The 27,921-nt window shown below is 37.4% G+C and overlaps 1 protein-coding gene across 1 annotated transcript in view; it reads left to right on the forward strand.

Moving 5' to 3' along the window:
- The window catches only part of IAR1 (ZIP metal ion transporter family), a 38,425-nt gene extending 12,891 nt beyond the window's left edge, over positions 1 to 25,534 (forward strand). Inside the window, exons 5-12 of the mRNA XM_089161568.1 lie at positions 526 to 577; positions 842 to 967; positions 1,446 to 1,729; positions 2,562 to 2,717; positions 2,851 to 2,958; positions 24,416 to 24,517; positions 24,630 to 24,674; positions 24,751 to 25,534. Of these exons, the coding sequence (XP_089017694.1) occupies positions 526 to 577; positions 842 to 967; positions 1,446 to 1,729; positions 2,562 to 2,717; positions 2,851 to 2,958; positions 24,416 to 24,517; positions 24,630 to 24,674; positions 24,751 to 24,903 (1,026 nt within the window). The 3' untranslated portion in view covers positions 24,904 to 25,534. The remainder of the gene's footprint in view (positions 1 to 525; positions 578 to 841; positions 968 to 1,445; positions 1,730 to 2,561; positions 2,718 to 2,850; positions 2,959 to 24,415; positions 24,518 to 24,629; positions 24,675 to 24,750) is intronic.
- The last annotated feature ends 2,387 nt before the right edge of the window (positions 25,535 to 27,921 follow it).

A 27,921-nucleotide genomic window follows, 5' to 3' on the forward strand; every position in this document is an offset into this window, starting at 1 on the left:
TAGTAAGAGACAAATAAAAAGACTGGAATATGTTAGTGAGTCTTGTCTGTCGCAAGTAAAGATTCTTTCCAGAGGTGGGGTCAATCTGGATCTTCTGGGAATGGTTGCTGCACCCAAATTAAATCACCACTTGTATTAAATAAAGTGCCATATGTGTATCTCAAATAAGGTTATAACACAACAATATTCTATGTCATGCCATATGTGTATCACAAATGAGGTTATAACACAACAATATTCTATGTTAGTTATCTGTAATGGGTGACTCTATTTTAGATATGTATGCTTTTGAACTGGAAATAAGAAGTCATACTGTTCAAACTGTTTCCTTTCCATATTTCTGGCTTGCATTTTGTTCAGATATAAGCTCCCGGAGGACCTTAAGATAAAGTCCATCTCTTCTGTGTAATGAAATGGACACACCTTCTTAAATTCTGCTTGTGAAGATGATAGCTTGAATTAAGTACTTACAAAAAATTTATTCAACTATGAGTAACTGGTCCTGAATGACTTATTTGTTTTCAGGCTGGGGCTATGCTCGGGGATGCTTTTCTTCATCAGTTACCTCATGCTTTTGGTATGATATGGACCAGATTTTGTGTACTGGATGTCATGTGCATTGGCTTCTTTCTTAAAGTTGTCAATTTTAGTTTCCTTATCTTATTGTGGTTTAAGTTCCCGTATCTTATTGTGAATTATTCATCCTCTTTAAGATCTCATGGAAATGGTATCATGATTTCACTAAAGCATGCAATTTCAAGCTTGAAGACTTAAATTTGTAATGAACTAAGGTTCTGACTGAAATGTGCTATTGACTATGGTTCAGTATTTCTCTCTGCAGGTGGTGGGCACTCTCATTCGTCTGAGAACCATGTGGACCATATTCATGATCATTTTAATCACATTGGGCATGGCGAATCACATTCACATTCTCTGAAGGATCTTTCTATTGGTTTGTCCATTCTGTGTGAGTGCAAAACGTAAATGTTTACGTCATTAACCCTCTTGTTGCTTATCCCCAGTCTCGCCCCCCCCCACCCCATCCCCAAGAAAAGAAAAAAAGAAAAGAAGTTAAAAATTGTTTCCCCTTCATTTAGGATAATCTTCAAGGCGTATAGATACTTTTAAGGTTCACAAATTCATTAGTCTATGCTGGTCTAATTAAGGTATCAATTGTATTGTTTCTTTCATAGATATACCAGTGTTACATACTAACTAGGCAAGCTTGACTAGAAGCTACTAGTTTTTTATCGGTAAAAAGGTTTTTCAGTTGACATGCAAAACCATTGAGCATCTTAGTAACTGGATATTACTTTATCTGGTGTATGTAACCTTTGTTCACTGTAAGGCTTTTGGTTTTATTTCTGAGGCTTGTGCTTCTGAGTCAGATGCTATCATTCTTTCAGTCTCTTGATTTTCTTATGGCGATATTTTGCTTGTTGCAGCTGGAATTGTACTTTTTCTTCTGGTAGAGAAGGTTGTGAGGTATGTTGAATCTTATTCTGGAAATGGAGGGAATGCATGGGGTCATGGTCATCACCACCATCACCATAAGAGCAGTAAGAAGTCTGATGAGAACGAGGCTCATGATGGTCAGAAGTTGCAGTCTGCTGATGAGAAGGATGGGAATGTAACAGAAAAGTTATTGACAGAGGAAGAATTGGATGGAAATTCTAATAACAACAGAAATGAAGAAAACCATGCTCAAAATGAATCTCTCCTTCGTAAGGTAATCTTAAACTATTATATTGTGATTTTTCATTTATGTATGGATTTTCATATGTTGATGTCCTTGTAAGGTCTTCAATTCTCATTATTGATATTGTCTTCCAACGTGTAACCTTTGAGTATCGTGCTATCCCACGAAACCACCATCTTTTATTTAGGACTTTAATTCTTGTATAGTCTCTGATAAAATAAATAAATAATAAAAAAAAAAGGACTATCATTTTTTTATTGGTTTTGGTTGGTATTTCTTACTGGCACCACTTGTCCACTAAAAAGTGAAAACTGGCCTACACACTGTAAAACCAGTCTTATTTTTGTGAATAGACTTCAAAAGAGTTCCTTTCTGAGTTCTGAGAACAATACATTTTTTTTTCTGATTTATTTATTGCTGGAAAAGACAGGCTTCAGCACAGGCAATTATTTTTATGTTTGTAACTAATTTTTCTGTTGACATTTACTGCTTTAGTTTGTCTATATGACTGAACCATGTGCTATTTGCACCAAAATCTCAATTTCAGATCAATTTCTCATTGCAAGCAAGCTATGAGAATTTTGCATTCATTTATCTTTGCAGTATATGTGCGTGTGTAAGTTTGTTCAGTAAATATTCGTGGCCAGTTCTAGACCACAACTGTTATTGCATATGGGATGTAGATGTGAACAATGCTAAATAGGATATAAATGAAACAGATTAGTAGAAAATTGTAGGAAATTTCATTTTTCATTTTTATTGCACCTGGTTTCCTCTTCTTATAGATGAATAATTGAAATAGAAACATGTTATATAGTCGTGAATTATTTTTTAACACACATAATATTATTTTTTGGAACAGAGAACCAAAACTACTGTTGCCAGTGATGGTGGTGAACTAAGTTTGGATGCTGCAAGCAGCTCAGCTAATAAATTAACACCCTCTACTGAAAAAGGGCTTACTGCATCACCCTCAAACTTGGTGTTTGGTTATCTGAATCTCTTCTCTGATGGTGTTGTAAGTGTCTCCTTGATATTAATCCCGAAGCTGCTACTGAAATTAATAATGAAATTTGTGCAAAGCACAGAACTTCAATTCCACCAAACAAGTCTTTATTGTATTCAGGCATTACTTTTTCTTAATGTGGCAGCACAATTTCACTGATGGCATGGCTCTAGGAAGTGCTTTCTTGCTTGATGGTACTATTGGTGGATGGTCTCGAACATTATTTCTGCTTGCACATGAGCTTCCTCAAGAGGTTCCTCTTTTTGTTCTTACCTTTTTCTTATTATAGCATGTACATAAGCTTTCTCAAGAGGATAGCTTTTGTTGCAGTTTCTGTAGAAGTTGATGATTATATGCTGATATTTATTTTCTAAACAAAAATTTAGAATATACAACTAATCTGGAAACATGATTTCAAAATATAATTTTTCTAGGAGAAGAAATTGAAAGAAAAATTAGGTTGAGAATTGGACGAAAGGCTTGGGAATAAAAAGTGTCTTTTTCGATTTGTAGCATTGAAGAGTTTTGAAGCAGGTAATTTTAGAAACCATAGATCCTCAAAAGAGGGATCTACGCGAATAGCAGCATATTCAATTCAAGGAAAAAAGATTGCTGTGAAGTGTGATGCCTGCACACCGACATAGAGGGTGTCAGAGTGAATTCCCTAATCCCAACTTCTCCACCCCCCACCCTGATGCAGCCCCAATTTGTGGAGGGACACTTTTTCCAAGATCTTTTAATAGAACCAATTCGTATGGGACCAAGAAAGGTTTCTTGAGATTTTTCGGTTACAGGATATGGGGGTTCTTTGTGATATGGGCTGTGTAATGGGATGGGATGATTTTGATAGGGTTTTGTGGTTAACGACTATGTTTGAAAACGATATTTAGGATCTCAGGGATATGTAGCCCATCCCATGGGAGGTATGGGATAAGTTCCTTGAGATGGGAACCTAAAACTACATGTCAAAATGTGTTGAAGAATGGAGGAATATATGTAACAATATAAAAGTACAATCCCCCATATTTGGTGGGTTTAGATGGTTAAATTGAGAGATACAAGGGTTCTTGTTTTAGGGGTTTGTGGGTGATGAAAATAAATCAAAGAAATAAGGAAGAAAATAACACAAGATATAACGTGGTTTGGTCACCCAAAGAGGAAGACCTACGTCCACGGAGATGAATCACCTATTCTACTTACTTCTAGGGGAGAGTTTATTCCCTTTAAATAGAGATGAATACAATGAGTGAGAGGTGGAGTTACAATTGGAAACCATAGGGTGAGGGATAGGATTACAATAGGATTTTATCTTCATTTCCATGTTGGTTGGATTACAATAGGATCGTATCTTTATTCCCATATTGGTTTCAATAGAATGAGATTCTAGCTTTGTTGCCATATTGGCTTCATCCACTTACTCCCCCTCCAAGTTGGAGCAAAGACATCATCGGAGGTCAACTTAGACATCATGCGTTGAAAAGTGACTTTAGGCAATGCCTTTGTAAAAAATCAGCAAGTTGATCTTCACTTCGAATATACGGAGTCTCGGTGGTTTTTTCTTGTACTTCCTCTTGAACAAAATGACAATCCACCTCTATATGTTTAGTCTTTTCATGGAAGATTGGATTCGAAGCAATATGAGAGGCTGCCTAATTATCACAAAACAACTTCATAGGTGCATTGGAACCTCCAAAACCTAACTCATGTAGTAATAGTCGTAGCCATACTAGTTCATTGGTAGTTGAGGCCATTGCACGATACTTTGCTTCAGCATTTGATCTTGCCACAACATTCTATTTACCTCTCCAAGTGACAAGATTTCCCCCTAAAAACATGCAAAACCCAAATATTGACCTTTTATCTGTAGGATTTCCAGCTCAATCTACATCGGTGTAGCCAATAATTTCAGTATGACCATTCTTCTTCATCAAAATGCCACGTTCAGGATAAAGTTTCAAGTACCTTAGTATTCGATCTACAAGGGCCATATGACCTTCAGTAGGGGAATGCATAAATTGACTTACATAACTGACGGCATAGCTAATGTCAGGTCTAGTAATAGTGAGATAGATTAGACGTCCTACCAATCTTTGAAAATGTCCGACTTCCTTTAATGGAACAGTATTTTTGACAACTTTGCTACTGTAGTACATAGGTGTTTTTGCTGGAGCAGCTCCCAACTTGCCTCTTTCTTTTAATAGGTCCAAAGCATACTTCCTTTGGGAGACAAATAGGCTTTTACTAGAATAAGCGAGATCAATTCCAAGGAAGTACTGTAAATGATCAAGATCCTTAATGTCAAATTTCTTGCTCAAGTGCCGTTTGAGAGCTGTTATTTCATGAAGATTGACACCAAATATGACAATGTCATCAACATAGACAAGAACAACCACAATGCCTTGAGCATTATTTCTAACAAACAACGAAGAGTCTGAGTCACATTTTTTAAATCCAAAAACCAGAATGGTGGAACTTAACTTACCGTACCATGCACGCAGAGACTGCTTGAGCCCATATATGGCTTTATTTAGTTTGCATGTCATTCTAGCCTTATTTTCTAAGTCATGACTAGGAGGAATGTCCATTTACACTTCTTCTAAATCACCATATAGGAAGGCATTTTTTACGTCCATTTGAAATAGGGACCATCCACAATTAACAGCTATTGACAATAACACTCTGACAATGTTCATTTTAGCCACTGGAGCAAAGGTTTCTTTGTAATCCTCTCCATAAGTTTGTGTGTTCCCTTTGGCCTTATGACGTTTGATGGATCCATTATTATTGTATTTGATTTTATAAACCCATCAACATCCAACAAGCTTCTTTCCTTCAAGTAAGGGAACTATATCCCAAGTATGACTTTTGTTGAGTGCTACATCTTCTTTGTCCATGGTTTTCACCCATATAGGAGATTTTACGGCTTTGATGAAGTTTGTGGGATCTTTGTGAGCATCAAGTAGCATACGAATAGGGATAGGAGTAGCCACAACTTCTGGGTCATTACAACTTCTAGGGTCGTATCCGGAATTGTAACTGATTGATTTTTCAACTTGATCTTCAAGAAATTCAACTTGATGATTGGGAACATTGTCATTATTACTATCATCCCTAATTGGGTTGAATGGGACTGGCATAGGAGCAACTTCAATAGTATAAGCACCATAGTCGAAGCCAGAAACATTATCCCCCCTGAAGTTGGTCTTTGTCAAAAAAATATATATGAGACTCATCAAACACAACTTCGCGAGAGATTAAAAAACTTGTTGGTTGAAGGATCAAGGCACTTGTAGCCCTTCTTCACAGATATATAGCCCAAGAAAATACATTTTCAAGCCCGAGGATTTAACTTACCACCAGGTGAATGGATAAAACACACACCCAAAGACCCGAAGATGACCACTGCTAAGGCGTCCAAGAAGAATTTCCATTGGAGGCTTATACTTCAGAATTTTGTTTGGAAGACTGTTGATTAAGTAACAGCTAGTTGAAATAGTAGAAGAACAATAAGTTTTAGGGACATGTGCATGGAATAAAAGAGTGAGGGACACCTTAAGAAGATGCCAATTTTTTCGTTCAGCAACTCCGTTCTGCTACGGGGTGTCAACACATTAACTCTGATGCAACATACCTTGACTTTGAATGAAGGGCTAAAATGGATTGTTTGTATATTCTGTTCCATTTTTATTGTGCAATACTTTGATGTTGGTCCCATATTGGGTTTGAACCATATTGACAAAATCTTGAAACATTGTCAACACTTCACTTTTCATACGTAACAAATGTAGCCATTTAGCACGAGACTTGTCATCAATGAAGGTAACAAAGTACTTAAAACCATCATGAGAATCGACAGGTGATTTCCAAACATTAGAATGCACTAATTCAAATAATTCAGTTGACACATTTGAACTAAAAGGAAAAGGCAGTCTATGTTGTTTCAAAAAACGAAAAATCTCACAGTGACAAGAGTCACCAAAAAACTTACGGTCTAATTTTGCAAAACAATATCTGAAGGATGACCCATACGATTATGTGACAATTGAGATATAGCATCTCTACTTCCTTTTGCAACAAAAGCATCCAAAGGAAAATCAAGGACTTAAGCCCATGCTAAAACCGTCCTTCATCAAGTGTTTTTCCTGTGCTGTTTAGGGATGTCAATTTATAGCCTGAACCGTTAAAACCGAACTGCACTGGCCCGTTATAGCCCGAACTGGCCCAAACCGAACCTTAATGGGCCGTAATTGGGCTGAGGGTTGTGGAGCCCGCGCCAACCTGAAATCGAACCGCAACCCGTTATAACCCGTTTTACAACCCGTTTTGTAATTTTACATTAAATAGTATTTGAATCATTATATTACCATTAGGTAGTTGGTATAGACAATTAAAAAAATTAAGCATGAATTCAAAGATCAAATAGTCATTTTATTACTTAATATCTAGGTTCTTGATTTCTATAGATGGGTGGGGTTTTTTTAATGGAAATTGACCAATAGCAACTTTGCTTTCCATATAATTTCCGCTTTTGTTGTGGGATGCTCAATTGTTTCTTCTTGTTCTTTTTCTTACACACCATAAACCGTTAGTCAACCTGAATTTAAACCGTTAGCCCAAACCGTTAGTTAGCCCAAACCCAAACCGCACCGAACCCAAACCAGCCCGAAACCGTTATTTTGCTAATGGGCCGTTTTTGGGCTAGGTGTTTTTTAGCCCGAAACCGTTAGGCCCAGCCCGAAACCGCCCCAAACCGCACCGTTGACACCCCTAGTGCTGTTGTACTTAAATACATCCTTGGTGGTGGAGAAAACAACGGTACAATTCAAATCTCTTGCTAACAGACAACAAGTTGGATGATAAGGCAGGCACAAATAACACATCACATGCTACGGAAATTTTTTGATAGTGCCAATTCTTTGTACAGGAACTTGGGTTCCATTAGCAACAGTAATGGAGGAGTGGAATTTAGCAATGCGAAAGTTCAACAACCCATGAGTAGTGCAACACATGTGATCCGTTGCTCTAGAATCAATAAAAAATTAATTTGAGGAGAAAACATTGAGAGCAGAGACATTACTGGAGTGAGCCACAACTCCGAAGTCATAAGTTGTTCTAATAGTAGATGTTGATTCAGCCATTATATAAAATGCTTCAAGTATAATTCACCCCTTAAAGAATACTCGAATAAATATAATACCAATGCTAAAAAATGGCATGTGAAAATAACAATATAGTCTAATTTAAAAATAGGTTTTGCCCAAACAGGGTGCAATCTAAGGCCATAGTGGAGATGGTCAATGTACTTTCAATAGAACACTTGAAAACCAAAAGACCAAGGTTTAAACCCACTAGCAGACACTTTTCCCCCCCCTTAAAACCGGAAGACCAAGGTTCAAACCCACTAGTAAACACTTTTTTCTTTTTTCTGTAGAAGGGAAACTCTGATCCGATCAAAGAAAGACTCCACCCAAAAGGTCTCAAATTCTTTTACTCTTTTTTTTTCTCTGAATATCAGATCTGTGAAACGACGACTGCTTCAGTGAAGATGCCTCAAATTTTTCCTCAAACAAGAATCCAAGTTGATTGGATCGTTTCCTGTTTCTGGTTGATTTTTCAAATTGTGAATAGATCAAACAGCAACATTTCACAGAAGTGGGAATATCCCAACACCATCTCGACAAATATTATTCTGTTAGGAAAAACTAACTGAACAAAAAACATAGAACTCAAAGGGTTTCCAAGAGAAACTTATCCTAAGGCGCTTCTCATCCAAAATATAGAAATAATTTGCAGATCGCAATGGATTATATCATAGACCTTAGGCAGCACTTAACTGAACACCATTTAGAGAGGAAGCCACCACTATCATTTCTGAAAAACCACTAGATCTTGATTGCTTTGATGCCATGATGAAAATAAATCAAAGAAAATGTGGAAGAAAATAACACAAGATATAACGTGGTTCGGTCACCCAAAGAGGAAGACCTACGTCCACGGAGATGAATCCCCCTATTCTACTTCTAGGGGAGAGTTTATTCCCTTTAAATAGAGATGAATACAATGAGTGAGAGGTGGAGTTTCGATTGGAAACCATAGGGTGAGGGATAGGATTACAATGGGATTTTATCTTTGTTTCCATGTTGGTTGGATTACAATAGGATCGTATCTTTATTCCCATAGAGGTTTCAATAGAATGAGATTCTATCTTTGTTGCCATATTGGTTCACCCACGCTAATAGTGGGAGTATGGAAATTCAAGAAAATATTTTTGTCTTGAGATCGGATGGTCAGAATGAGATCAAACACTATAGTTGGGGGGATGATGTATCTTAAGTTTGGTACAGATCCAATGTTAGATTGATGTAGATCTGACCTTGACTTTTTGGTCTCTTGAAAAGTCCGAAAATTCAAGAAAAAAAATGAGAAAAGAGGATGATATGTGAAGGGGAATGTACTCTAGGCTGCCAAATACATGGATGGAGTCTTGAGGATGAAATGCTCAGAGAATAGGTTAAACTCTGACCAGTAGCAGATGTGTATTCTTGCTTTCACCTAGAATGTTCAGGTTTGGGTCTTCATGCTGATTGACAGATTTAGAACTCCTAATGCTTGAATATTCAAACTAATTGACATAATCAACATAAAAACACAGACACAGTGCTTGAAGGCAAGCTTTTATTCATATTCAAATCTGTTTTCTTCTAATCAAATTTTTTTTTTTTTTTGGGGGGGGGGGGTGGTTGTATATAGCCTTACACAAGAAGTCATACTGAAATTAGGACTTTGAAACTGATTTAAACTAGTAAAAAGAAGCTAACTAATGTAGACTCTTAAAACTGAAATATGACATAAGAAAAAGACTATTTTGCCTTTATAACTCAGGTAAATTTGCATAATTAAACCAATTAAGCTAATAAAATAACCTATTTTCGTACTTGACCTAAATGTTGAACAACTATTTTTGTACTTGACCTAAATGCTGAACACCTATTTTCTTACTTAACCTAATTTGCATAATTAGTAAATTAGATCGATTAAACTAATAAACTATCCTATTTTCACACAGTATTGGCCCATGACCACGTAAACCTATTAATGGAAGGCTCAACACCTGTATTTTCAAAACCCTAGGTTGATATCGTATAGGCTAAGTCTGTGTCAGATCTGCATCAACTCTCCTCATCTTGAGAAAATTTGTCCTCGAATTTGGTAGTGATGTGGAGGGAATAACTTGTGTGTAGCAGCCTTAACCACTCCTGAGCAAAATTCTAGCATGGTGGAAAAACTAGGAATGAAGTCTTCAATTTTGGGAGCTTTTTCTGCAAAGAACCATCGGGGCATGACAAAGTCAATATGGGTACGTTCAAATTCAGCATCCAAATTCTTGGGGTATGTTTTTGTCAAAACTTCCGCCACTATTCTTGTCTTGATCATGTCTTTGTGAACATTTGTAGTACCATCTCCAACCTTGTGGTCCTATATGTCGAAGATTTGTGGCTCACACCCTATTTCTTCAAGAGCATCTTGAACTTTGACAGCTTGTACGGGAGTGCTCTCAATTTCTTCTCTATCTTGGACCAAGTCAGCTTTCTTTCATTTCTTCCTTCCTAAAGTTTTCACTATCTGTATAATCTCTGTTGTTCTAGTTTCATATATTACCTCTTCTTCTTTAGGTAGAACAAAATCAGAAGCTAGGTTGAGGGCATGATGAGCATCTAACAAAATGGTACTACTTCGGGCAACACTTTAGGTGTTACTTCAAACTTCTTTGGCAGCAACTTTTGGTCTTCAGTCATGTTATGCTTGCTTGTGTTGGCCCCTGCAGTGTTCTCTTCTACCTTTAGAATTTCTTTTATTGAAACTTCATACAGCAGCTCTTCGATGAGCTGTGTGAGCTTGACTTTGTGTTGTAGTTCTATCATTGGAGACCTATGCTAATGTTAAAAGTAAGGTTGTGGAATTCATGGTTAGCAACGAAGCATTCTTAGAAGTTTCTTCGATGGAAGATGTGATGAGGTAGGAATGAAAGGCAAGTTAAACTTGAGAAATGTGGAAACTTTCTAAGTACTTGAAGGGATTGGACAAGTATCCTATAGATTAGCCTCTCCTTTGTATGCACTGTAATCAACGTATCAATGCCAAAGGCTTCCATAGAAGCAGAGTCCAGGAGGCAATTTTCATACGCAGTCTTACCCCAATAATTTTTGCTGGGTGGTTGTTTGGATACCTTGACCTTGGGGCTACAACTGTGGTCCACCAATTGTTGTACATTATGAACTGTTGCAAGTAGATAGTAAATCAGGTACGACAATTTCGAGGACAAAATTTTCAAGGAGGAGATGTAAATGTAATACCCCGCATTAAGATTGTTATTTTATTAATTAAGGATTGCAACTTGGACCTATGAGTTATGAACTAAACTCAGGATTGTTGACCCTTTGACCCTGGTTAATGGATCATTAGTGGTTTACATGAACAAAAGAGGATGTGGACCTAAGGTCCATTCAGCATAAAAGCTGGTTCGTAAGAGGACCTTGAATAGATGGGTTAAGCTGGGTCAAGGAGAGGTTCAAGGCATTGGTTTGATAGGGTTTGATTTAGTGTGAATTGGTTTAGGACCGGTTAATGTATTCAGTTAGAGCCGAACCAAAGAATTTATTATGGCTGAAGTTTTGGAAAAAATGGTTTAAAGCTGGCTGGTTAGATGGTTCAAGAGACAGTTTAATATGGAAATGCAAGCATTGGATTGGGTTAACCCTGAACCCAATGAACTGATCTGGTTCAAATTTGAACCGGACAATATACAGTTTTAGGGATTCTATTATGAGCTTTAACCCAGACAGAAAACAAGTGAAGAAAAGAGAGAAGAGTGGAAACACAGTGAAGCTGAAAGAGGAAAAACAAGAAGAGATTGAAGAGCTGATTTTGGTGGTTTTGAGTTGAAGGTGGATGTAGCACCCGCCTAAAAGCTGAACTTAGGAACTTATGGATTGATGCAACATAAAGGGATATGTCACAGGATCTGAGCATGCAACATAAAGGGATATGTCACAGGATCTGAGCAAAATATTGAGGTTAGATCTGAACCCAATACGTGCTTACAAAATTTAGATTGTGAGTGTTTTAAAGGTTTCATAATAAGCTTAATCTTGTAACTTGAATGAAGGTTAAACCTAACAATGCTGAATCTTTTTTTCTAGAAGAAACCAAGAGTACCCTTGACTAAATGATGTTAGTGCCTCAAAAGGATGTTTAAATCTCATTTCAGAAGACCCTGGGGTTGATTTTGAACTCATACTTGATATATATGAACATAGGGATGAAATTCCAGGGGTTTCTTCATGAAAACCCCTAAAAGACTGAGCCTATATGAGAGCTGCAGAGGCTGCTTACTGCTGCTGCATGTTGCTACTGCTATACTCTACGTAGAGCTACAGCCCAGCTAAGCAGCCAGCCGCTACGTAACCTGTTAGTGTTGGCTAAAGGCCCAGAACCCCTAATTTTGATCAATATGAAGGTGTAAACAGGTTCTAGAAGAGGGGTTTTGGTAGGGATTAAGTAGGATGAACAAAATGCTGGCGTTAAATTATTAAGTTATTTAATATTATGGATCAAATGAGATGCTATAAGAATGAAAAACGGTAGGTTGCTGGGGAGGTCGAAGTCATGGTGATTGAAAGTGTTCTTTTCAAAGGGTTTCTAATTGAGTCAGACAAGAACACTTGTGCAAGGCAAGTGAATCCTAATCCCTATTTAACATGTAATTGTGTAGCAAGAAACTTACAATGTGATTTGTGACAGTATACTGCCATCTGATGTAAACAACAGTCTGGGCCAGTCTTCAGGATCCTGTGAATTGAACCAGCAGTACAATTAAGATTAAGAACTCTGCTGTTATAGATCAAATCTTAGTGGACAGCAGCTAATAATGGTTCAATACACCCTGCAGCTTAGGGTGTTTAGCTAAATCAGGGTTTGAAAATTCTGTAGCTAGGTTAGCAGCTGGGATTGACCAAGAATGGCCTACGGTTCAAGGGCTTTGTCTTCCAAATCTTGGGGATATGTATGGAGAAGTCTAGGGTTAATTGGGGGAAGGTTTTAGGGTTCCAGGTTAGTTTTAGGTCTGAAAATTGAAGAAAATTATTCTGTTTTATCAGAATTTTAGTTTGCCGAATTATTCTCCAAGCTACGGTTTGGGAATTTTTGGTTTTTTCAATTCTAGAGTTTCTAGGGTTAGAGTTAGGGTTAGGGCTAAGGTCAATGGTAGAGAGGGATTGGAGGATGATGATCCTAAAAGGGTTTAAGGGTGAGCAATTGGGGACTTATGGTCGAAAGTAGGGTTAGGTTGTTTTCGAAGTCTGGGGCAGAAAAGGAATTAGGGTTTGGGTTTGGGTTGATCTTACTGGGCTGAAATTGGGAAAGCAGGTTGCTAGGGTTAGGTGAATGATGTTCCTATAAAGTTTGGGATAGATCTGAAGGTTAGATTTCTATAGATTTGACCTTTAATTTTAGGTCTTAAAAAAAAATCCAAATTCCAAAAGAATGTTGAAAAAAAATAAAATAGGATTCCATACTCTTAGCAGAAAGGAAAGCCACCTCAGTATCAATATCCAATTACAATTGCAGAAGAAGGGCACACAGATCACTTGAAGCTGCAAGGAGTGAATCTATGAAGGAGTCGAAGGATTCCATACCGTTAGCAGCCAATGGTGAAGGAAGTCTGGATATTTCCTCTTCTTACAGCACCGAGTCTCCTAGAAGTCTCCCAGGAAGCAGAGTCTTGGTCAGGCTCACTGCAGCTAGGAGCGAAAAAGGATATCAATGTATTGGAAAATCCTCTTCTTTGAGCTGAAACTTTTATTTTCTTGATTGGTTATCCTCTTCTTATCTTTTGAAAAAGGAAATGTCCCTGAATCTATATTTCTTACACTTAAAAAACATAGTCTGAAGTATTATTACCAATGAGGCTGGACACTATCATATTAAGCATATGTTAAAAATATGTGGAAACTGTTATTTTCATATGTAAATATGAGGTTAATTTTTGTTATATTAAAATATCACTTTCTATTTTAGATTAAGTTTCTATTTTTGTTTCTATTGTAGTTACTTTCTAAGTTGGTTAGTTTCTATTTTTCTTATTGCTGGTTGACAAGTATTTTCCCTAGGATAGTTCCTTTTTAATATGTTTGGGATATTCTATGCAGTAGGTAGTTTTCTTTATTGCTGTAACTCAGTTTAAGAAACTTTCCTAAACTAAGAGTTGATTTTACATTATAAATAAGTACCCGGGGAGAGCCAACACATACATGCATGCTCTCTCCCTTTTTCTTCTCTTCTTCTTCAGTCTTCGTTATAAATTTCCTTCCAATCCCTAGGTTGATTACAATTTTTGAAATCCTATCATGGTATCAGAGCCTGTTTAATCAGCCTAGACACCCTGATCTCTCACATTTGCTTCGTTTTCCCCTTTCATTCTCCCTACCTAGTGAGCAGCCACCTACTGCTGTTTTACCTATGCATTGGATCTTTCTTCAATGACTTATGAAGGATTCTTTACTTACCTACTACTGATACAGAAGACCCAGAGGATGCGGCATTGTTTATGCCATTATTTACTTTAGTGCAAGATCTGCTACAGCCCCAGATTCACCACAAGTCATCTCTTTCTGTTTGAGATCTACTGTGCTTGCTACTTTATCGTGGTTCTTTGTGATGGCCTTCTTCCTTTGACGAATTATAAATTTTATCTGGACAACAATATACACTGGCTTCTGCCTGCATTCTGTTTCTGCAATCTGAGGTACCTGCTAATTACATGCTTCTCACCAACTGATGCTGCTGTTTCTTTTGATGATTGTTCTTGCACAATTAATGGAACACCTGATCCAAGTTCTGAAGCATTTAGATGGCCTGATTAGTGATTGCTGCCTCTCCAAAACAGACCTGCAGATGCTTGCTTTTTGATGTCTCAATGACCATGTGCGATCAACCCTGTACTCGCTACTTTGCTGAGTTGATTCTTCTTCTTGGGGTGTATTATCCCTTGCCTACAGCCCCATGTACTAAGTTCTTTTGGTTAAAGTTTCTAATGACCGGAATTCTTTTGTCATTCTACATTGCTGCTGCAATTGAGTACCCTGTTTTCGAGAGTCTTTTATTTATATATATATATGGAATATACTGCTGGTACATCTGAGTATGCCTCTGAATTTGAAATATACTACTAAAACTGTCATGTGTTTGACATACACTGCTGCCTTTTCTTTATCTAATACTTCAAAAAAGACACGGAGGACTGGGATTCCCCCCCCCCCTTCAACTCGAGATCTGTTAGAGTTTTCAATCTAGCGAAAGTTTGCTTATATGGTCCCAGATACAACGCAAGAATTTTCTTTTCTTCTAAAGATCAGACTGCTCTAGTGAGGACCTCTAGATGTTTCTTTATGAACTATGAATTCAATCCAATTTGCACTACAATGACTGCTTCTTTTTTATGGTAAACACATCTGATAGTATCACTACTTCGGCAATTGTTACTGCACTTCTGCTGAGCTACTATTGTCTGAGGTTCAAAGCCGGTTCAATAATTTCTTCTGATTTAATTTGCTGCTGCCCTGTTTGAGTGTTATCAGTGGTTTAGAATTTCTTTTTCTGGTAAACATGACTTTATCGTGTGAGACGATTTATTGCTGCTGGATCAGCTTTATTAGTGAATAATACATTGCTCTATGCCTGCTACTTTTCCTTGTTGGATTTCTTTTGTGTTCATACTTTGAGATGGTGGTAGTTGGTGTGTAATGCTACACATGAGGGGGATGTTGGAGACTCTTTCTATATCTATTCACGATTTGTTGAAGAGTATTATTGTAGAAGATCTTTATCCTCCTAAGATGGTATTCTACAGCAACACCTAACTATTGGTTGCCTTTTATCTACCTACTTGGTCCGCAATAACCTATAATGTCTTTTACCTACCTAATTGGTCTATAGTAACCTATATTGCCTTTTACCTACATACTTGGTCCCTAGTAACTTATGCTGTTTTTTATCTACCTGCTTAGTTTGCAGTAACCTATATTGCCTTTTACTTACTTACTTGGTCCCCAATAACCTATACTGCTTTTTATCTACCAATTTGGTTTGCAGCAACCCATATTACTTTTACCTACTTATTTGGTCCGGAGTAACCTATATTGTCTTTTACCTATGCATACTTCTCCCTCACACTTGCCTTTTTTGCGAAGAGCTTATATTGATTTTTGTCTGCACATTTTATCTTCTTGTGTGGAGATTCATCACTACTATTAGCATTATTTGGTTGGTGCCCTTGATGTTATTGTTTTTAACTTGTTGCTATACTTATGGATATGGTTTGGCTTCACCACTGCCTGTTATTCTCATTATTGGATGATTCATTCGACATAAAGATTGTTTACTTAAGTCGTTGATTATCTCTTGGATGAATTACTTTTGGTGTCTATTGGCATCTGTTATTGCTATATAATGCTCAAGTGTAATGAAGTTTCTTGATATGTTCTTATTATTCCAAGCCGGAGCCCTTGATATGTATACTCCAACTTGAGGGGTAGTGTTAAAATATCACTTTTTATTTTAAATTAAATTTTTATTTTTAGTTACTTTCTATTTTAGTTACTTTTTGTTTTAGTTACTTTCTATTTTTCTTTTTACTTGGTTGACAAGTAATCTTCCAAGGATAGTATCTTTTTTAGTAGATTTGGGAGATTTTATGTAATATGTAATTTTTCTTTTTGTTGTAACTTAGTTTAGGAAACTTTCCTAAACTAAGACCTAATTTTGCATTATAAATTAAGTACTAGGGGAGAGCCAACACATACATGCGAGCTCTCTCCCTTTTTCTTCTCTTCTTCTTCAGTCTTCTTCTATTCATCTTCTTTTTAAATTTTCTTTTAGTCCCTAGGTTGGTTACAGTTTTTCAAATCCTAAAATAAAACAAGAAATACAACAAGAAAGTCCAACGTTCTTGTTGTGTATCCTATTTCTCTTTATGTTACTACTCTTCACTTGTCGGTTCAGTATCATACCTTTTCCACATATCTGTCTTCTATTACTGTTCCATCTACATATCTGAGGCTTTCTCTAGTGTGGGTTAGGAAGCTGCTATAAAGTCTAAAATTAAGGCTCTATTCTCTAAGGATACTTGGACTTTTGTGGATTTGCTTCGAGGTAAGGATCTTGTGAAATGTCATTGGGTATTTGTGATTAAGTATAAGTTTGATGGATCTGTAGAGCCCCTTAAAGTGCAGCTGGTTGCCAAGGGGTATACTCACTTATGTTATAGTTTTTTTTGAAACTTTCTCCCCCCATAGCTCGTTTGAATTCTATGCATATTTTTTTGCCTTTGGCGGCTAATTAAGAATGGCCTCTTCATCAGTTAAATGTCAAATTGGTTTTTTGTATAGAGACTTGGCTGAAGAAGTGTATATGGAGCAACTTCTTGTGTTTGTTACTCAGGGGTGGAATTCTAATGAAGTATGTTGACTTCACACGTCCATCTATAGGTTGAAACAGTCATTAAGAGTATGATTTGAAAAGTTTAGTTCAGTACTATCTGAAGTGGGATTTTCCCAATGTTATTCAGGTCATTTTATCTTTGTAAGAAAGGCAAAGTCTGGAATTTTTTTACTAATTGTTTATGTGGATATGACATAATTGTTTCTGGAAGTGATAATGCAGTCATTGATGAGGTAAATAATTTTTTGACTACACCATTCCAAATAAAGGACTTGGGGCATTTGCAGTATTTTCAGAGTTGAAATTCTTGGAAGCAATCAGCCTTTCTTAGCTGAAGTATATGTTGGACTTGTTGGCTGAAACTAATATGCTTCGGTGTAAACCTCTTGATACATCTACGGATCCTCATCTCAAACTCACGAAGGATGAAGGAGAGCTTTTGGTGAATCCCCAGAGGTACAGACGGTTGGAAGGGAAGCTTATATATCTTACTGTGACTTGTCCCGACTTGTCATATGTTATAGGCGATGTTAGCCAGTTCATGCACTCACCTAAAAAGCTTCACTGGGATGCCATGATGCGTATCTTATAGTATTTGAAGAAGGCTCCAGGAGAAGGCTTGTGTACAAGAAAAATGTTCATCTAAAGTTGTGTGCTTATTCAGATGCAGATTGGGCAAGATCGCGAGATGATTGAAGGTCAAATTCTGATCATTGTGCTTTCCTTGTAGGGAATTTTGTTACTTGGAAGAGTAAGAAGCAAATTACAATGGCTTGCTATAGTGCTAAGGTTGTGTCTCGTGCTATGGCTCATATGGTGTTTGAAATTGTTTAGGTCTAGTATTTCCTGAAAGTAGGGATTGAAGTTTGTTGAAGTATACATAAATTTGGGATATTTTACTGTTCATGTTATTGTTCACGTGAACAGTAAAAACAACTTTTACTATTCACGTGAACAGTATTATGCTATTGATGTTATTTTACTTTCTATTTCTAATGTAGGAGTCTTACTACATAAGTTTTGGGAGTTTTTAAAAATCATAGTTTCTATATTGGTGGTAGTTTATATTTTCAGAACTTTTTATTTTAGGAGCTAGGAAGTTACTAAAGCTGTAATTTTTTGTTTCCTTTTTCTAGAAGACAATTACTTGTCTCTCAAGTTATATTAGATACATTAGAAGCTATAAATAAAAGGGCTTTGTGATTCTAGACTCTTTAGCTAGAATCACAGGCCTCTTCTACTGGTTCTTCATCTCTCTTCTCTCTTTTCTCTGTTCAAGTTCAACTGTTGTTTTGATTATTTAAAGCTTGTTTTCTAACATGGTATCAGAGCTTTTTTGAATCAAAACAGTGTTGTTCTCAATATTCTCTTCTGAAGTTCTTTTTTGTTTACCTTGGTGTGCAACCACCTAATGTTGTATATTATAGATTGTTAGATCAAATATTCATGTGAACTGATCTTCTCTACTTATTACCTTACTCTTGCACGTTCCAGAACTTGGATTAAATATTGTTTTCTATCTACCTTTGTTACCTCTTTTTTACTGCAAACCTTTTTTTTTTCTCCTATTTAGTCCTAAGGTTGCATAATTTTTTTTTTGTGCTCATTCTACTTTAAGTTTTGAAAAACTGATTTGAGTGATATCTACCTCAGTTTAATGTCTTCACTTACACGTGATTCAACCATGAGTACAACTGAATCTAAAGGATCTCAAGGAGATCATGTAAACATTCAAATTACATCTATCAAGCTCAAAGGTAGTTCTAATTACTTTTTGTGGTCACAAGCGGTTCGGGTGTATATACTTGCAAAAGGTAAACTTAAGTTCATTGAGGATGAACTTCCTACTAGACTAACAATCCTATTTTAGTTGGATCCAAGATGATGCAATCATCAAAATTTGGATGTGGAATACTACGGAACCTGATATTGTAGCAAATGTTATGTTCCATAAGATTGCAAAGGGAATATGGGATGATTTGCGAGAGACCTATTCCCAAGCTAAAAATGACTCGGATTTTTAGTATTTATGAGAAGCTATTTCAGTTTCAGCAAGCTGACAAGTCTTTGCAGGATTATTACAATTCCTTTAAAGGCATGATGGAGGAGTTTAATGTCTTTCAACCTCTCACCACTGATATAGAGAAGCTTAAAGCCCAACGGAATGAATTTTTTGTATCTAAGTTTCTTGCAGGATTGAACCCTGAATTGAAATATGTCAAAGGACATTTTCTTGCTGGTGAGCATGTCCCTAACGTTAGTGAAACATATTCTAGACTTCAATGTATTGCCTTGCCTGAAGGGAGTTCTCTAGAAAAAAGTTTTAAAGGAGAAAATTTAGCCTTCACTACCTCTCGTGGAAGGGGACGTGGTTGTGGTTCAGGGGGAGTTAGCAGGTCTTTTGGAGGTCGTGGTGTTCAATTGTCTGATAAGACATCTCGACTTTGTACTCATTGTGGTAAAACAGGGCACTTAGTGGAAGCTTGTTGGGCCATACATGGAAAACCAGAGTGGGCTAAGCACCTTGCCAATCATGCCATTTTTTTATGGTGGTACTGATACTATAGCAAACAACGATAGTGGTTCTGGATCTTCTTCAGGGGACTTGTCTAAGACTCTAAGAGATGATGTAAGCCAAATCCTTCGCCGATTGCAAAATATTGAGACTGGCGCTTCCACATCCACTGGTACTTCTGCTGCCACACTTTCTCATGTTGGTAACATAACACTTGTCACTTCTACTCCCACCCCTTGGATCATCGATTCAAGGGCCTCTTCGCACATGAATGGTAAGTCATCACTTTTTAGCTCTTTTTCTAAATCTACCACTAAAAATTCTATTGTCATAGCTAATAGGACTTCCACACCTATTCTAGGCTCTGGAAGTGTTTCTCCTGCACCTTCTCTTACTTTATCATCCGTACTTCATGTTGCTAACTTTCCTTTTAACTTATTATCTGTTAGTCTATTAACTAAAGCACTAAACTGCTCTGTGACTTTTACTCCCACTTATTGTGTTTTTCAGGACCTTCACACGAGGAAGACGATTGGTGGAGGGTGTGAAAGGAACGAACTCTACTATCTGGACTATGCTACCCCTATTGCGGGTCTCTCTGATGATTGTGTAGATGCTCTCCAGTGGCACTGTCGTTTAGGCCATCTGTCTTTACCTAGATTAAAAATTTTATTTCCTTATTTTAAATCAGTGTTTAGATTAAATTGTGAAGCGTTTGAGTTAGGGAAGCATCATTGTGCCACCTATTCTCCACGCTCTATCTCACTCGTAGTGAGTCCTTATTTTCTCTTGTTCATTCCGATATTTGGGGCCCTTCTAGAATTAGCAATAGGCATAATTTTTGATATTTTGTTACTTTTGTGGACGATTTCTCCCGTCTTACATGGTTGTGTCTCTTAAAGGATCAGACAGAGTTCTTAACTACATTTAAAAGTTTTATTCATGAAATTTGGACTCAATTTCTCTTCCTATTAAAATTTTTCGGTCTGATAATGCTTTAGAATATGTGCAACATGATGTATCTAACCTATGTGATTCTCTTGAAATGATTCATCAAACCAGTTGTTCATTCACTCCCTAACAAAATGGAGTGACTGAACGCAAAAATCGTCACCTCTTGGAGGTTGCACGCACTATTTTGATTTAGATGAATGTTCCCAAGAGTTACTGGTGTGATGCGGTTTTGACTGCTGGTCATTTAATTAACCAAATGCCTATGACTTTGCTTTCTGAAAAATCTCCTTTTTCAATTGTTTTTCCCAATAAAGAACCGTTTTTAGTTCCACCCAAAATTTTTGGTTGTGTGTTTTATTCACATACCACATCCTTTGGATAAACTTTCCCCCCGTTCTGTTAAGTGTATTTTTCTTTGGTACTCACATACTCAAAAAGGTTTTCGCTGTTATGATCCGGTTCTTCGCAAACAATTTACAAGTGCGGATGTGACCTTTTTTTAAGACACCTTGTTATCCTAGTCAATCTGTGTCTGTTGAAAACTGTGTTTTGGTTGATTCTCCTCCTATTCCCTCTTTAGTTCCTTCCACTAGCAATGTTCCTTTATAGGTTTATCAGCAGAGACATAAGTTGGTAGAACATATTGTGGATAGTAGAGTTCCTCTTAACAATATTAGCGGCTCTCCTTTAGTGGAGCCTGAAGCTGGCCCTACGGATGTTCCTTCTTCATCCTCTCCATCGGCGGATTCTTCTAGTGGAGATCCCACTCCGTTTTCAGATGACTTACCAATTGCTTTAAGGTACTCGTACTTGTACTTTACACTCTAACATTGTTTATCCTGTTTCCAATTTTGTTTCTACCTCTCATCTCCCTCCTAGCTTTCGTTGCCTTGCTTTGTCTATGTCTACCATTTATATTCCAACGCATTATACCGAAGCCTGTTAAAATTCCTGGCTGGAAAGCCGCCATGGATGTGGAAATGGATGCTTTACATTCTTGTCATACATGGTCTTTAGTAGGCTTACCTCCTGGGAAAGATGTGGTCCGCTATCGGTGGGTGTATACTAAGTACCATTCTAATGGTACGGTTGAAAGGCTCAAGTCCTGCTTGGTGGCTAAGGGCTATACACAAAGCTATGGTGTGGATTATTTTGAGACTTTTACTCTTGTGGCAAGACTTAATTATGTCCATGTTTTGATATCTTTGGTTGTGAATTATGATTGGCCTCTTTTTCAGCTTGACATAAAAAATGCATTCTTATATGGTGATCTTCATGAAGAGGTTTATATGGAGCAACCTCCAGAGTATGTTGCTTAAGGGGAGGACAATGTTCGTGTTTGCAGGCTTCATAAAGCAATTTATGGACTCAAACAGTCTCCACGGGCTTGGTTTGAGAAATTTAGCAAGACTGTGTAGTCTTTTGGTTTTGTATAGTGTTATTCTGATCACTCTATGTTTGTTAGATGGCAGGGTGATTGTGTTGTCATTATAGCAGTTTATGTTGATGATATTGTCCTTTCAGGTAGTGATGTTGATGCAATCCATATAGTCAAGGCACACTTACAGAAATCTTTCCAAACCAAAGATTTAGGTGATCTACAATATTTCTTGGGGATTGAAGTGATCCGCAGTAAACAAGGAGTAAGTTTGTTACAAATGAAGTATGTGTTAGATATTTTGACTGAGACTGGCATGTTTGCTTCTAAACCTAGCGACATTCCCATGGATCCTCACTTGAAGTTAGGACATGATGTTGGTGACTTGTTAGATGATGTCCATCATTACAGGAGTCTTATTGGGAAACTTATTTTATCTTACTGTTACTCGTCCTGATATTTCTTATTTTGTGGGTGTGTTGAGTTAGTTTATGCAGTCTCCTAGGAAGGCCCATTGGGACGCAGCGATGAGAGCGCTTCGGTACCTTAAGAGTATGCCCGAAAAAGGGCTCATCTATCGAGTATCAACCAAATCGAAGTATGGACTTGGTTGCCTTTTTTTATGCAGATTGGGCAGGATCTGTCATTGATCGCCGGTCAACCACAAGTTATTGTACTTTTCTTGGTGAAAATCTTGTGACTTGGAAGAGTAAGAAATAGTCCACCATTGTCCGATCTAGTGTTGAAGCTGAGTATAGAGCTATGGCCCACACCACTGCTGAATTGATGTGGCTTCATTCATTGTTAGAGGAAATGGGATTTCAAGTTTTTGCCCCTATGATAATGTTTTGTGATAATCAAGCAACCACTTACATTGCTAGTAATCCAGTGTTCCATGAAAGAACAAAGCATATAGAGGTAGATTGTCACTTTGTGCATGATGTAGTCAAGAAGAAGCTTATAGCGACTCTTTTTGTGAGCTCTACTGACCAACTAGCTGATTTGTTCACCAAAGCTCTGTTCAGACCATGTTTTCAGAGTCTCTATTTGCAAGCTGGGCATGGGAGATTTGTATGCTCCAGCTTGAGGGGGAGTGTTGAAGTATACATAAATTTGGGATATTTTACTGTTCACGTGAACAATATTATGCTATTGATGTTATTCTACTTTCTATTTCTAATGTAGGAGTCTTGCTACATATGTTTTGGGAGTTTTTAAAAAGCATAGTTTCTATTTTGGTGGTAGTTTATATTTTCAGAACTTTTTATTTTAGGAGCTAGGAAGTTACTAAAGCTGTAATTTTTTGTTTCCTTTTTCTAGAGGAGAATTACTTGTCTCTCAAGTTGTATTAAATTCATTAGAAGCTATAAATAAAAGGGCTCTGTGATTCTAGACTCTTCAGCTAGAATCACAGGCCTCTTCTACTAGTTCTTCATATCTCTTCTCTTCTCTTCTTTTTCTCTCTTTTCTTTGTTCAAGTTCAACTACTGTTTTGATTTTTTAAAGCTTGTTTTCTAACAAAGTTGAAAAGCTAGTTAAGATGTTCTGTGATAATCAGGCATGCTAGCTAGGAGGAAAGTTCTTATAGAATTGGAAAGTTTTTGAGTGTTCTACAAAATTAGGAAGTTACTAATTTCCTAGTCGATTTAGTTTGATATCATCTTTCCTTGTTGGGAAATATCTTTAGAGTCGTAGAAAGTTGGTTTTTATTTTTGGAATGTACTCTGAATTAGTGAGTGAGTAGGGTTGTAATATTTTAGAAAGTACTAAAATAGAAACAAAAGGAAAATAGAACGTATCCTAAAAAGAAACTCCAGGCAGCAGCTCCAAAACTTGGGCACCAAGACAGCAGCTCCAAGAGTTGCGCACCAAGGCAGCATCTCCAATAATTTGCGCAAATCTCAACATGTTGCTTTTTGCTTCTCTCCTGAAACTCAAGAACATGATAGCTAAAGCATCCATAAGTATTATACTCATTTAAATTGAGCGCAAAATGATTTAACTATTTTGAAGATGAAGGAATGTGAATTCATTTGACATTGAGGAAACCATGTTTTCCAATGTCATAGCATATCTGCAACATTAGGTAAGAAACTTCTCAAACCAGGGAATCACCCAATAAAGTAAATTCCAGCAGCAGAGCTTCCTTAAAAGATCATGTTGTAGATTTAGGTGCCTCTTGACATCAGCTCCAACCATACCTTGCATCTATTTGTACAGTCACTCTTTTGTACCTTTAATGCATTTGATTTGAATTAGAAACAGAAGATTCTGTTGTATTTAAATGTTCAGACTCATGGACAACAGAAGCAATCTCTCACCAACCATTCCTTTTGGATTTTCACTTGGTTTATCCCTTTTCCGCAGGTTGGCGACTTTGGAATCTTGGTTAGGTCAGGTTTTAGTGTCTCAAAAGCCCTCTTTTTCAACTTCTTATCTGCACTGGTAGCTTTAGCTGGAACTGCACTGGTGAGCATATTTATTTGCGGCTTTTTTGTCTTCAAAATTTTTCCCCACCCGTGCCAAATAAATTAAATGATTAAATGAATAAAATGAACAACAATTGTCTCTGTTTTCACAGGCTTTGCTCATGGGACGGGATCCAGGACAATCTTCATTGATTGAGGTGAAAATATCCCTCTTCAAGGAACTCTTATTTGTGGGCTGGTCCAGTTATTGATAGATATACAACTTTTTTGCAGGGATTTACTGCGGGCGGGTTCATTTACATCGCTGTTGCTGGTGTTCTCCCAGAAATGAATAATGGGAACTCTACATTCAAGAGTTCAGCTATCCAACTGACCTCACTGATTATGGGCATGGCAGTCGCACTTTGTATTTCCCTAGTGGAGTGAAGTGCTTCCACACCATTAGGTTCTGTAATCGTCCAAATACAGATTTGTCAATTGAAAAAAAAAAAAAATTCTTTTTAGCTTTTTCCACTTTCTGTTTGACCAATCAATTCCATTCTTTCTTTGGTAAGAAGTTCCCTTCTTGGCAGCACCACGCTGTTATGCAAGGTATTGTCATTGGTCCCTTTCTGCATCAATGCCTTCTCAGCCTCCACGTGAGATAGTTTTGTTGTATTCTGAGAAGACTACCTTGATCCCTAGACAATAAGTGCACACAAATTTGTACCATAATTTAAAAGACCAAGCTGGATCATCTGGTGGTGAAGGAGAAAATTTCATGGTATCTGGTTATAACCTTTGGATCGATCGATCTTAAAATCAAGTCAGTTTATTTTCAAATTGTTGGAATCCAAACAAGTAGAAGGAATATTAATCACATTAGGCTTGGTCGCCTTTTCTTATTCAACCTGGTGCTTCAACCCAACATCTGCCTCAATTCGAATCTGACGGTAGGTAAGGTCCACAATCTTCTGCAACTTTTATTTTAATCAACTAATCATCTTCTACACGTTCAAATTATTTGTTGCTTGAAATTTTTAATAAACTTTTTGATTTACTCCCTTAAAATCCGGGTTATGATTTCTGAATGTTTCATTATCTTGGATTATTTACTTTTGACATGGTTTGTCATTAGATGATCAACGTAATTATTTATTTATAGCTCAGGCATCTAAGTTGATGGTTGTAGACTATAGAAAGTCTATCCAATTTTATGTCAATGATGTAATAGAGAAGGTGGATGTATTTCTGGTATAGTGGTAGTAGTATTATGTATAAAAGCAGTAGGTTCAACAAAGTGTTTTTTTCATATCCTGCGCCTGTAGGTCTCCAGTTGACTAAATCTGATGATGACTAAAAAATCATAAGAGAAAAAAAAAATATTAAAATGCTGAAGTTTTTTTTCAAAAAAATATTGAGAATTGTGGAGTTATAATCTCACGTTAGTTTTCTACTCGAAAAGTGCTCTTTGTTCATCTACGGTTAATGCTTTAGAATTTGTTTTTTCTTTATCTGAGTTGTATTCCCAAAACCTAGTCAGTGATGATTTCTAATGCATAAATTTCATTGATTTTCCCTCCCAAGAGCATTGGGTTGAGTGGCTCAAAGCACGCATGGTTATTAAGGATCATACTTGTAACTTGTAAGATTGTTTATTTCGGGTTTCCAAAAAACAGATTGATCACCTCTGAGCAAACCTAACGAGGTGCTCAGAAAACCTACCGAGGCCTCCACCTCTGCTTCTTCTTCCTTGCCTCCGCTCTCCGCCTTCTCTTCTTGTTTTCTTCTTATCTTTTTTTTTTGTTCTCCATTTCTCTCTTTCCTTTTTCTGTTCTCCGTTCTCCGCTTATCTCACCGCCTCTCTCTTGTTTCTTTGTTTGTTTATTTCTCCTCTTCATTCCTGTCCTTTTCCTCGCACCTTTTTCTCCGTTGCTCTCTTTTCTCAATTTCTTTTTTCTCTCCGCTTCTTTCCATTTTTTGTTTTTCCCTAACCGGTGGAAGTTTTCGGTTATCAGAATGGGAAAAAAAAAAAATAAATCACGTAGATGCGGACGTACATCCCACAAATCTGAAGGTTTTACGCCAAAGCTAGAAGTGCCTCCCGTGGATCTAGAAGCTTTGTTGCTGCAAGCTTCTCCTCTGTTGTTGGTCGCTGCTTGTGTTTTTTCACCGTTGTGGCTTTTGTTTCCACCCTTGTGGCGTGTTGTCTCTCCGCCTTTGTAGCATGTTGTCTCTCCGCCTTTGTGGAGTGTTGTATCTCCGCCTTTGTGGAGTGTTGTATCTCCGTCCTTGTGGCATGTCTGTCTCCGCCTTTGTGGCATATCTTTGGGCGTTTGTGATGGAAGATCTATATGTTGTATCTCTTGTGCTTATTTGTTGTTGTGATTGTTACGGGCTCGACCCATCCCTTAGCCTCGACGTTTGGTCAATTTTCACTCCTTGGTTCAGACTGAACCTTGTGTTTGATGCATTTGTCTTTTGTATTTCTTTTTTTCCCTTGGTGTGTGTCTTTATTTCCTTTTGAGTTCATGAATGAAGATTTCTCAACTTCTTACCAAAAAAAAAAAAATTGTTTATTTCAAGTGAGTAACTCCCCCATTGCATGTTTCAATTCTACACGTGTTGAAAGAGGATTGAGTAGTGTTCTTGTCCTTATAGAGCTTTTGTTACAGCTTAACAATTAATTGAGATAGCAGAGGAGGATCGGAGAAGAGAAGAATAGAAGGGTTTGACGGTTTAACTTCTACGATGCTTTCTATTCCTGTGGTCATTACATTTATAGGCTAATGAGCTAACAAATTCTGTAACAAACTATTATCTCAAAATGTGTGATATGATCTCTGTAACCGCCCTTGATTTCCCACCCAAATGTATAATGCACATGGCATCTCACTTAAGAACACAATCCTTTAGAAATGATCATTGTTTGCCTAGATGAACTGACCTTCGTGGACCCATTGGTCAGCTGGCAGCTGATTGGGATCCCTATGGATGTTGATCTGTAACATTCCCATCCCCTTGGAAAATAACCTTGTCCTCAACGTCAAATTGGTGAAACTGAGCCTAAAAATCGTCCAAATTAACCCAAGTGGCCTCCTTCAAGGGAATTCTGGCCCATTGCACCAAGACCTGGTGAACCTCAACCCCAGAATGCATGACATGACGAATCTGCAAGATGGCAGCTGGAAGAAGTTCGGTTTGGGGGGGGGGGGGGGAAGAACAGGTGGTGAAGTTGAGCCCACACCAGGTTTTAGGAGGGAAACATGAAAAACAAGGTGAATTTGGGACTCGGGGGAAAGAAGTAAATGATAAGCGACCTTTCCGATTTTCTCAGTGATTTGAAAGGGCCCAAAGAATCATTTGCCAAGTTTGGTGTGAAGATGGTGGGCAACAGTGGTCTGGCGGTAGGGACGAAGTTTAACATATACCCAATCCCCAATAGCAAACTCCTTATTTACCCGG

The sequence above is a fragment of the Hakea prostrata genome, chromosome 7 (genome assembly GCF_041222555.1).
Source record: "Hakea prostrata isolate BN-2017 chromosome 7, UWA_Hpros_2, whole genome shotgun sequence".
In the NCBI taxonomy this organism is placed as follows: Eukaryota; Viridiplantae; Streptophyta; class Magnoliopsida; order Proteales; family Proteaceae; genus Hakea; species Hakea prostrata.